Source organism: Babylonia areolata, chromosome 35 (genome assembly GCF_041734735.1).
Source record: "Babylonia areolata isolate BAREFJ2019XMU chromosome 35, ASM4173473v1, whole genome shotgun sequence".
Classification (NCBI taxonomy): domain Eukaryota; kingdom Metazoa; phylum Mollusca; class Gastropoda; order Neogastropoda; family Buccinidae; genus Babylonia; species Babylonia areolata.
Genome location: NC_134910.1, coordinates 26,119,247 through 26,131,728, shown reverse-complemented (window position 1 = coordinate 26,131,728; position 12,482 = coordinate 26,119,247). Strand labels below are relative to the sequence as shown.

Sequence of the window (12,482 nt, the reverse complement as noted above, 5' to 3'; positions counted from 1 at the left end):
GATACGGTAAACCGAAGTCCCATGTGCAGCATGCACTTGGTGCACTGAAAAAGAACCCATGGCAACGAGAGTGTTGACGTCTGTCAAAATTCTGTAGCAGAAATCCACTCTGATAGGTACACAAATATATGAGCATGCTCTCAAGGCCTGACTTAACGCATAGGGTTATGCTGCTGGTCAGGCATCTGCCTAGCAAACTGGTGTAGCGTATATGGATTTGTCCGAACGTAGTGATGCCTCTTTGAGAAACTGAAACTGAAACTCTGTGTGTTTTGAAATTGGAATATAAAACATGTTTCAAGAAACAGAAAAAAAAAAAAAAAAAAAAAAAAGTTTCTTTTCACCATTCCAAACCGCTCCCCGTGTCGCTGTCAGTCAGTCCACACTAACACGAGCCTGGCGCCAAGCACAGAACACACGGCAGCCTGGCACAGAACACACAGCAGCCTGGCGCCAAGCACAGAACACACGGCCTGGCGCCAAGCACAGAACACACGGCCTGGCGCCAAGCACAAAACACACGGCCTGGCGCCAAGCAAAGAACACACGGCAGCCTGGCACAGAACACACGGCAGCCTGGCACAGAACACACGGCAGCCTGGCACAGAACACACAGCAGCCTGGCGCCAAGCAAAGAACACACGGCAGCCTGGCGCCAAGCACAGAACACACGGCAGCCTGGCGCCAAGCAAAGAACACACGGCAGCCTGGCGCCCAAGCAAAGAACACACGGCAGCCTGGCAGCCCAGCACAGAACACACGGCAGCCTGGCGCCAAGCACAGAACACACAGCAGCCTGGCGCCAAGCACAGAACACACGGCAGCCTGGCGCCAAGCACAGAACACACGGCAGCCTGGCGCCAAGCACAGAACACACGGCAGCCTGGCGCCAAGCAAAGAACACACGGCAGCCTGGCGCCAAGCAAAGAACACACGGCAGCCTGGCGCCAAGCACAGAACACACGGCAGCCTGGCGCCAAGCACAGAACACACAGCAGCCTGGCGCCAAGCAAAGAACACACGGCAGCCTGGCGCCAAGCAAAGAACACACGGCAGCCTGGCGCCAAGCAAAGAACACACGGCAGCCTGGCGCCAAGCACAGAACACACGGCAGCCTGGCGCCAAGCACAGCGTCTGACAAAATGCTGGGGACTCCCTGCAGAAGTACCAACTGTTACGATTTCTCCGTGATTTGTTGCGCTTGATCGCAGTTTGTTCCGACGTTACGCCAACATCAAAATTGTTCCGACGAGTTCATTTTCGACCAGATGGCATGGTCACATGCTTTCCTGCCGCAGCATTACCCAGACGCTCTAAACCTGTCGATCATAAGGCCAGGGCAGTCACTGCTTAGCTTGGTCTCACTTGATGATGCTCAGCTAATCGTTTGTGTGTTCACATTGAAACAGCATTGAGTGGACTGATCAGCTTGATCGTAGCAGTTACACCTTCAGGTAGGCCAAAGTGTTTGTCTGCCTTGTAGATAAAATGTACGTTTGCTGATGTGGCTCGGAGTCTGAGTGCCCCTACCAAATTCAGAATGTGCCTACCAAATTTTCTGATTGTTTCCACAAACACTTGACAAAGTTTGGCATCTCTGCCTCTGTGACGTGTAGGAAATAGGGATTTTCCTACTTCCGACAATGAAGACCTGTAGGTTTGCGAATAACCGGCCCTGATCTGGTATTTCAGCGACATCGGCTCTGTACCTGCTGGGGCTGAAATGCCACAATGGCCTCATTGGCGGTCAGAGGGTTTTGAAAATTAACTTGTACATGCTGGGGCTGAAATGCCACAATGGCCTCATTGGCGGTCAGAGGGTTTTGAAAATTAACTGCAGAACCTTTGCAGCATGGGGCTCTAAACTCAACAAACACTTCATTAAAAAAAAAAAGAAAAAAAAAAAAGAAAAAAGAAAAAGAAGATAAAAAAGAAGAAAAAAAAGAAGAAGAAACAGAATCAGCAAATCAACACTGTTCATGATATATTGTCTTGTATATATTAATTACTCTGTGTCTTATGTCAACCCTTGAGTCTTGGCCGTGCAGAGGACGTCAGCTCTTCAGCTTGATTCATCATCCCCAGAAAAAAAAAAAGTATGGAAAGGCTATAATAATGTTTCAAAGCCACATAAAATGCATTACGGAGGCCATATACGTAAATATCACTGCAGACTGTTTAGAACATCACCACCAGAGCAAAACAGCACAGACAGTACATCATAGACTGGGGAAAAAAAATTGTCAACGTTAGGTGGAGAAAGGGGTGGTGGACTTGTAAATCAGGAGAAAAACAACAACAGATAGTAGTTAGTTAACATTGACTACAAGATTAAAGATCGAACACAAAGCAGAAAGAAAGAAATAGACAGGAATTGTTTAAATATACTGACAGCAAGGATGCTGTTTATGTTACAAAAGACCCTCGGAATTGCACAGGGAAAACATTGATGAGATCAAATCAGTATGGCTTGAGTTTGAAGTTTCTTTTTTTTCTTTTTTTTTTTTTTTCTTTTCTTTTTTTTTGCTGCCCCATCATCTGCACCGTTTCAGTGGCATTACTCCCACGCCGCTCATTTAGATTCCCCCATACACGGCCACACCTGGGTTCCTCCGTCACATTCCAGCGTCGACAGTCCGCAGGGCACCATCGATGTTAGGTCCCAGGAGGCCACACACCAGAGGAGACCCTGCACTGCTGCTGAGTCACTTCGGTGGTGTACAGTGGTGCCTGTTCTGATTCAACGTACTTAGGACACCACCTATTAAGCCCCCTACTAAGTCATAATGGCTTAATCGCGGAGCCAGACTGAGTGAGCTTCCCTCCCAGAGTGGAGACCGCCACCACGTCCCTCAAACAACAGACCCCCATGAATCTGCCGACACTGAAGACATTGACAGAACTCACCCCAAGTACATAAGTGTAAAGTATCAAAACTGAGGTCACCATGAGAGCAGGGCATGAAAGGCCACAGACTTTGGGACTGTTTTGTTTTTTATATTGATGATGATGGAGGAGGATGACGATGACGATGACGATGTTGCTATGGAGGTCCATTTTGGTTTGGGACTGCGTGACAAGGCTGTACTCTATGCTTCTTGTCATAATGATATCCCGGCGTTAACCAGGCCTGAGAGATACAGACGCTTGCAGTGTTGGTCAGGTAATTAAAGCAACACACCCAAAGACGCATCCTTGAAGTGGATGACACTCGACTGTGTGGTCCCAGTCTCCCCATTTAAGCCCACAGCACACTCAGCTCTGGGTAGGAGCCAGCCACGGGCCGAAAAACCCACCTCCGATGGGATTCGAACCCGCGTCCTCCGGCCGTCAGCCCGCGACGCTAACCACTTCACCACGGCGGCTGGTGAATTTGAAGTTTCTACCAGTCCCTACATTTGCTACATCTTATGTACTTATCAAAGTTTAAAGTTAATATGACAGTTCCTGTATGTTCTGCATTTTCTGTACTTATCAATGTTTGAAGTTACTACAACAGTTCCTACATTTACTTCATCTTCGATACTTCTCAGAGGTGTCCTTTGTTTTGCTGAACAATGGAAGAAATCCAGATAAAGTGTGTAGACTGACATCCTGACCTGTTAGCTCTGTCTTATTTCAGGGAGGTGACAGCCTTTAACTGACATCCTGACCTGTAAGCTCTGTTTGATCTCAGTGAGGTGACAGCCCTTCACTGACATCCTGACCTGTAAGCTCTGTCTTATTTCAGGGAGGTGACAGCCCTTCACTGACATCCTGACCTGTAAACTCTGTCTTATTTCAGGGAGGTGACAGCACTTCACTGACATCCTGACCTGTAAGCTCTGTCTGATCTCAGTGAGGTGACAGCCTTTAACTGACATCCTGACCTGTAAGCTCTGTCTTATTTCAGGGAGGTGACAGCCCTTCACTGACATCCTGACCTGTAAGCTCAGTCTTATTTCAGGGAGGTGACCGCCCTTCACTGACATCATGACCTGTAAGCTCTGTCTGATCTCAGTGAGGTGACAGCCCTTCACTGACATCCTGACCTGTAAGCTCTGTCTTATCTCAGCGAGGTGACAGCCCTTCACTGATATCCTGACCTGTAAGCTGTGTGTGATTGAGGTGGCATCCCTTCACTGACACCCTGACTTGTGAGTTCTGACTTATCTCAGTGAGGTGTGAGGCCTCCAGTAACATTCTGACCTGTAAAATGTATCTTATCTCAGTGTGGTGACATTGCTCCACTGATAACCTGCCCTGCAAGCCCTGTTGTTGTCAGTGAGATGACATCCCTTCACCCACATCCTGACCTGCAAGTTCTGTCTTGTCTCAATGAGGTGACAGCCCTTCACTGAAATCCTGACCTGTAAGTTTTATTTAAGTGACGTGACAGCCCTTCACTCAAACTGTGACTTGTAAGCTCTGTCTTATCACAGTGAGGTGACAGCCCTTCATTGACATCCTGACCTGTAAGCTCTGTCTTATCTCAGCGAGGTGACAGCTCTTCACTGACATCCTGGCCAGAAAGCTCTATCTCATCTCTGTGAGATGACAGCCCTTCACTGACATCCTTTGCCAGAAAGCTCTGTCTCATCTCTGTGAGATGACAGCGCTTCACTGACATACTAAACTGTCAGGTCTTTCTTGTATTGAAGTGACAGCCCTTCACTGAAATCCTGACCTGTACGATGTGTCTTTTCTCAGTGAGGGGAGAGCCCTTCGCTGAAATCCTGAGCGGTGACTTTTGTCTGAGTGAGGTAATAGCCCATAAATGACCTGCAAGCTCTGTCTTACCTCAGTCAGGTGACTGCACTTTCCTTCACTGACAGTGAGGTCTATCTTATCTAAGTGAGGCGACAGCCCTTTACTGACATCCTGATCTGTGAGCTCTGTGTTATTGAATTGACAACACTTCACTGACATCCTGATTTGTAAGCTCTGTCTTATCTCAGTGAGTTGACAGCCCTTCACTGATATCCTGACTTGTAAGGTTTGTATGATTGAGGTGGCATCCCTTCACTGACACCCTGACCTGTCATAAGTGTGAGCCCTTCAGTAACATCCTGACCTGTAAGATGTACCTTTTCTCAGTGTGGTGGCATCGCTTTACTGATATCCTGTCCTGCAAACTCTGTTTTATGTCAGTGATATGACATCCGTTCACCAACATCCTGACATGGAAGCTCTGTCTTATATCAGTGAGATGACAACCCTTCACTGGCATCCTGATCTGTAAGCTCTGTCCTATCTCAGTGAGGTGACCGCCCTTCACTGACATCCTGACCTGTAAGCTCTGTCTTATCTCAGTGAGGTGACAACTATTCACTGACACCCTGACCTGTAAGCTCTGTCTTGTCTCATTTAAGTGAGAGCACTTCACTGACATCCTGGCCTGTCAATTATGTCTTATCTCAGTGAGGTGACCGCCCTTCACTGACATCCCGACCTGTCAGTTCTGTCTTATCTCAGTGAGGTGACAGCCCTTCACTTACATTGTAATGAATTTGATGATGAGGAGGGGGAGAAGGAGGATGGTGATGATCAGAATGAGGATGATGACACTGATGAGGATGATGAGGATGATTATGATTTGGAAAGTGATGGTGATGATAATGATGATGGTGGCTGTGACGATGATGACTGTCATGATGAGGATGACGGCGACGAGGTTGATATGGATACTTGGCGCCTCTACTCGGTCAGAGATAAAGCTGTAAGCGCTTTACAAACACAGAGTTATTTGCACAACAGGCCGCCTACCTGGGTAGAGCTGATTGACAGCTGCCATTGGGCGCTCATCATTCGTTCCCAGTGTCATTCAATCAGGTTTCAGTCACACACACACACACACACACACACACAGAAATGGCAAAGAGATATATAACATTTTACATGTGTGACCGTTTTGTTTTTTTGTTGTTGTTGTTTTTTTGGTTTTGTGTTTTTGGTTTTGTTTGTTTGTTTTTATTTCTTAATTTTGTTTTACCCCGCCGTGAAGGCTGCCATACTCCGTTATCAGGAATGTGTATGCTGGTTATGTTCTTGTTTCCATAATCCACCGAACGCTGACATGGATTTTAAAGGACCTTTAACATGCGTATTTGATATTCTGTATGTGTATACACACGAAGGGGGTTCGGACACTAGTGGCTTTGCACATCTGTTGACCTGGGAGGAAATCTCCACCCTTAACTAAGCAGACACCACAACCGGGATTCGAACCTGGGACCTTCAGGTTTAAAGTCCGACGTTTTAACTACGCGGCTATTGCGTCCGCTGTGCTACGGTGATCGTATCAGAAGCGTTGTGTTTGCTGCAGACGTTCTGTTTATGCCTGACGTTTGGTCCATGTGTTGTTGTTTCTGTAGGAGGCAAAGTAAAGCATCACTGCTTGAAGCAGGAAGACTGCGTCAGCACTACTGCATGCGATAGTGGATGGTGCAGTGAGTATATCAACTTTTTCTTATGAATTTGGTTTTCAAGGAAAAAAAAAAAAATCAACAACAACCAGAACCACAACAACAACATGTCCTCTCTCTGTGTGTGTGTGTGTGTGTGTGTGTGTACCCCGTATATCTCTGCCTCTGTTTTTCTCTGCAAATGCAGTGAGTGCATTTTCTTTCAATCTGCGTGCTTTCAAGTGTTTGTTTTTTTTGTTTTGAGTGATGGCCTTGAGGTAACGTGTCCACCTCGAAAGCGAGAGAACTTGAGTGCATTGGTTCGATCCCGGCAAGTCGCCAGTATTTTCTCCCCTTCCACTAGACCTTGAGGGGTGTTCTGGACGCAAGTCATTCAGATGAGACGATAAACCGAGGTCCCGTGTGCAGCATACACTTAGCGCACGTAAAAAGAACCCACGGCAACAAAGAAGTTTTCCCTGGCAAAACTCTGTATAAAAATCCACTTCGATAGGGAAAAAAAAAAACCAACAACAACTGCAAGCAGGGGGGTGGGGGGGGGGGGGGGGGGGGGAAGGTGGCGCTCTCAGTGTAGCGACGCGCTGTCCCTGTGGAGAGCAGCCCGAATTACACATGGAGAAATTTGTTGTGACAAAAACAATACAAAACAATAATTTCATTTTACTTAATTAATTTCTTTAAATATCCAAAAATACTACATATTTGTTTTTTTATTTATTGACCAGTTGCAATTTTTGTTCCAATTTTTTTTTTTTTTTTTAAAGGTTTATAGATAACTTAAACATTGTTCTGTGTGACAATATATTGTCTTAAATATTGCTCAATGTATAAAGAAATGCTAGTTATGGCAGAATTTAAACTATCCGTTCACACATTGATTCCATTGGTATTAGGGTGTCCAGTTTACGTCAGAATAATATCAGCAGAACGATTGGCATCCATTCACTTATTGATTCCATGTGATATTCCAATGACCAGATCACATCAAAGTATAATCAGAACAACGGATATTCATTTTTTCCGTAATTCTAATGATTAGCTAGTACTAACGTATCAGCAATTATTCATCCACACTTTGAGTTTGAATATAAATAGTATTGATCTTGTACAATACATATGTATAATGCCCATTTCTGCAAATTTTTTTTAAAATTCCATAATATTTCAAGATCATCTTCAAAAGATCTGTTAAGAACAATAATATTGTTGGATTTACTATATTAATTTGTTTTGGTCAGATTAACTGATTCAGCGATTGCTGATTCGTCGATTATTTAGATTAATCAAGTAACCAACAAACCCACCAACCCACCAACCAATTAATCCAAATCAACGTAGTTAGTCTGTCCGTTCGTATATTCGTCCATTAGTTTGTTTGCTCGTTTGTTTGCTTGTTTGTTTTTATCAGTGCTCTACGCTGGGCTTGTCATTAGCTTACAGTTAGGCCAACAGCAAAGTGGACAGCTGCATGACCAGTGATTCTCCACTGCAATATGAAGTCATCCACAGCTCAGTCTTCTGTGAAAGACTATGACTCTCAAATTAGGATGCAAGATTACACTGGTTCTTCGTGCTTCAACGTTGGGGGGGCTAGTTGGCCGACTGTCCCAAAGCCTTCTTGGCCGAGACAGCAGGGATGTAACTCTCCACTTTAATCAAATCCTAGCCCAGATAGTCCAGGCAGGAGTTGCCTTGCAGTTGTACTGGCGGTCAGCGTTGAGCACAACTGACCATCATACTTATTGATCGATTGATGTTGTGCAGAAAACAAGCTTCGTATCAAGTGCACGGCGACTGACGAGTGTCAGGGTGGCATGGTCTGTGACAAAGTCTTCGGAGAGTGCAGTAAGTGTGTGTGCATGTGTGTGTGTGTGTGTGTGTGTGTGTGTGTGTGTGTGTGTGTGTATGTGTGTGTGTATGTGTGTGTGTGTGTAAGAGTGTGTGTGGGGTGGGGGTGGGGGGAGGAGGGGCGAGTGGGGTGTGTGTGTGTGTGTGTGTGTGTGCAACCAGGTTCAACACGTACACACGGAAAACGCGGCGTTGCACAGGATGTGCAGGTGTATGTTGTAAGCTCCACCAACAACGTAGTTTAAGGTTCTGGTGTCAGAAGCTGGAGCTCACGCAGTTCGCGACCATTCTCCCTCACACCCAATTTCCAGCCACTGTCCACAGCTACAGGCGGATGTGTAACTTCAAGGTCTATTTTCCAAACAAGTGTCTGGTAGTGAGATCGCCTGAAGTGCAGTTTCAGTGCGTGGGTGCACATTCTCCATAACTTTCTTCGGGTTGTGAAACAGATCAGATCGCACTTGTTGGATGGACTGATGTGTGCTTGGGTCGTGGAGACAAATGACTCTGCGTCGGCTAGAACTTGATCATCCGGAAAGTCTTCACTGCCAAGGTTTTGGAGGAGCTGAGGATTATTGAAAAACACACCCCAGGCAGACCGCTTGCCGATGCCAGCGAACTGGCTAGTGCTATCTGATCCTGTAACGGCACGGACTGCCAGAAGTGATGCTCTGTGTGAGTCAGTGATATTGATGGGATGGATTGGAACAAAATGCTTCCTTCGAGGTGTCCCTGTTTGCATCCATGAGAAGAGACTGAGCTGTGGCTGATGTGCAAGAAGAATGAGGACATAATGTGTCACGGCTGACGACAGTAATCAGGGGAGGTCCTTGCTCACTTTGCTTCTTTAAACAATAATAATACTAATAGATAGTACTTCTGTGGGGCAAACTTCCCATGAAATGGGCTCCAAGATATAACAGTGCATAATAACATACCTCTACACATGAACATGAAAATCCCCCCACATATATGCGTATCTGTACACCAAGACGATACAACAAATTGCAGGAATGTGTGTGCGCACGCGCACACACACACACACATACACACACGCACACACACACACAATACCCTTCATACACGCGCGCGCACACACCCGCGCACGCACAAACATCCACCCACAGACACACATGCACACTTTAATTATGATGACTTCAGTAGAGGGAAAAGTGGTGTGGGAAGGAGGCAGAAGAATGCAGACAATTAGCTATGCTTACAAAGGTCTGTTTGAATAGATGGATTTTCAAAGTTTTGAAAAAGGACGGCGTTGGTAAGTGAGGGAGATAATTCCAGCCAGAAGGTGCTTGATACTGAAAGGCCCTTTGGCCAAACGTCTTTGAGAGGTATGGGGGACTCGAAGGAGCTTTTCAGCAGGAGACACGAGAGAACGGGAAGGGGTGTAAGTATAAAGGACAGTAGATAGTTCAAAGTGGCTAAAAGCCAATATCATAAATATGGCAGTTTGGTATTGGATTCTGTACTGGATGAGTAACCAATGAATTTTACGTAAAAGTGGGGTAAGATGATTTTTTATTTTAATTTTTTTTTAAAAAAAAAAAATTATTATGCTTTCTGAAAATGACTGTTGCAGCATTGTTCAAAATCATCATAAAGGCCATATTGAACAGTAAACAGTAATATTTAAACCAATTGAGAGCTGTGCTCGAGATTCCAAAAGCATAATGAAGACAGTTGAGAAGAATTTCATGAGCTGTTGTGTCAGAAATTGCAGAGAGACCAAGCAGACACAGATTTGAGACATCTCTATTATTTGCACAGGACAATAATGTGCTGGATAAGATAAGATAACTTTATTATCTCCAGCTGGAGACATTTGGTCAGGCGCATCATCACAACATCGAGAAAACAACATGGGGACCACAACTGTAAAAACAACAACAGCTGTTAAGAATATAACAAAGACACAGATGTAACAAATATCACATACACCGTTTCATACGTTCATTCCACACTATGCAGGTCATATTTAAAACGTAAAAACGAAGAATTGATAAACATTATTTTGAATATAATTATGAGCATAGCCTACTATATTGCACAATGATTACTAGCAGAAAAGATAAGAACAATTTAGTTATCTCATAAAGCTTAATTGCATCATGTGCGGCAAAACAAAACCAGATAATCAGAGAGCAGACACACACACACACACACACACACACACACACGGAATACTTGATTAAACGGAGTATTAATCATTAGTTTTCAAATAAAGCACTTCACATACTCGCTTTAAAAACATTGCAATTGATAATTGTTACATCGTAAGTATTAACGTAAATATATTCAAAATATTAACGTTAACATTAGGCATATTGCATTGTACATTCACCCTGCATATTGTACATTCATCCTACATATTGAACATCATAATAACCATTATTATGTGTTTTAAACTTACAGAAAAAACACACAAAAAACAACAACAAACACAACAACACTAGAACAACCTATAATGCACGGACAATGTGTAAGAGGGCTGTCCATGTTCTGTGATTCTGTTTGTATGCAGACTGAAACACCTCATTGGATGACAAGTTACTGAAGAGTTGAAAAGAATGACTCTTTCAATATTTGTTTGATGGTAAGGGTAAATTTGAAGAGTTTTTTTTTTTTTTTGTTTTTTTTTTGTTAAGGATTTCTTTGTCAAGACCACGTTTCTTGTGTAGTGTTGTGACTAAGGCATGTTTAAAATCTTTCGGAAAAAGAACCAGTATACAAAGAGATGTTTACAATCTCTGTGATAACTGAAAGAAGACTATTTGAGCACAGTTTGAACAGATGGTTAGGCAGAAGATCAAGCAACTCACGGATTGTGTTCTCAGAGAATCGTTCAAAAGCAGTCAAGGGAATAACACCATTGAAGGTATCCGAGTGAACATCAGGATCTGAATCAGTGGAGTCCGTTCACTGCGAATATCTGAAATTTTCTGATCAAAGAAATCACAGAATCTATCAGGAAGATCCGATAGTTGAAGGAAGGACAGAAACTTAAGCGTTGACTTGAAGAAGAGTCTCGGCAGATTTACATTTAGACAAGCTAGCACAAGAATGTTCACTTTTGGCATTGTCTTGAAGAGATCTGAGAACAGAGTGTTGCTGGGTGAAGATTTGGCTATGAACGAACAAGTGCATGGATAGCCACCTTCTCTCTGACTACCTCAGCTTCTGTTTGGCAGCTCTGATATCATCTGTGATCCAAGGGTGGGAAAGACAGTGACGTATTTGGTACGGACAGGAGCATGGCCATGGAGCGTGTGGCAAGCGTGATGGAAATTATCCAGAAGACTGGATTCCTGATGCAGAGGATTCCAAACTGAAAGACTGAATAAAATGGCTTTGTGATCTGATAAGTCCGTGACAGAAACAGACTGGAGATCATCATTTTCTCTCACCACAAGTAAATCAAAAGTGACCATGTTTGTGAATGGGTTCATCGGTGACTTGGATACAATTTTGATCACAAAAGAGATTGCGAAGCTGTTTAGATCTAGTCTGGGAGGACATTAAAGTCACCAACAAGGATGAAATCGCTGTGTTTGGAACTGTAAGAAGTAAGATCAGGAAATTCGGAAAAGAAAAATAGATCTGACAATCTGTTCATCCTACTTGGTGGTGGTCCATAGAAACAAATGATACAGATGGAAGCATTCATGAAGACTTTGCATGTAGAAGCATTCTGGTGTCAGCCTCTTCATGTTCAGGCCAGCTGTCTCTCCCTGATCACGTAAAGAATTTTGCGGGAGTTGTGAATTCACCAGCTAGGCCCACCTCTCTGCATTCATTCTGCAATTTGTTTGCTAGTTCTGTACACAGAAAGGCAGTCAGGCTGGCTTTGTTTTCATCTAGAGAGATGAATCTCTCTAACCGGCCAGTTCTCTCTTGGTCTGAGCTGCTAACTTATCTCTCTTAGTCTGAGCTGCTAACTTATCTCTCTTGGTCTGAGCTGCTAACTTATCTGTCATAGTCTGAGCTGCTAACTTATCTCTCTTAGTCTGAGCTGCTAACTTGACTGTCTACTCATTGTATCTGTCAGAGACCAAATCCATTCTGTTGCAAGAACTGGAGACCAGTTTCCCTACATGCTGTGAAACATTGTTGCTCCACTCCCCAAACTTCGCTCCTGCAGGATTCCCAAAGACGTGAATCATGACCGTCCCATCAAAAATGGTAAGGATGGGTGGACAGATGGAGCAGCATTCTGTG

At 44.3% G+C, this 12,482-nt stretch overlaps 1 protein-coding gene across 1 annotated transcript in view; it reads left to right on the top strand.

The window, feature by feature from the left end:
• The window catches only part of LOC143278039 (uncharacterized), a 30,920-nt gene extending 19,324 nt beyond the window's left edge, over positions 1-11,596 (top strand). The window contains exons 6-9 of the mRNA XM_076583051.1: positions 6,354-6,428; positions 8,169-8,249; positions 8,564-8,625; positions 11,480-11,596. Coding sequence (XP_076439166.1) covers positions 6,354-6,428; positions 8,169-8,249; positions 8,564-8,625; positions 11,480-11,596 — 335 coding nt within the window. The remainder of the gene's footprint in view (positions 1-6,353; positions 6,429-8,168; positions 8,250-8,563; positions 8,626-11,479) is intronic.
• The last annotated feature ends 886 nt before the right edge of the window (positions 11,597-12,482 follow it).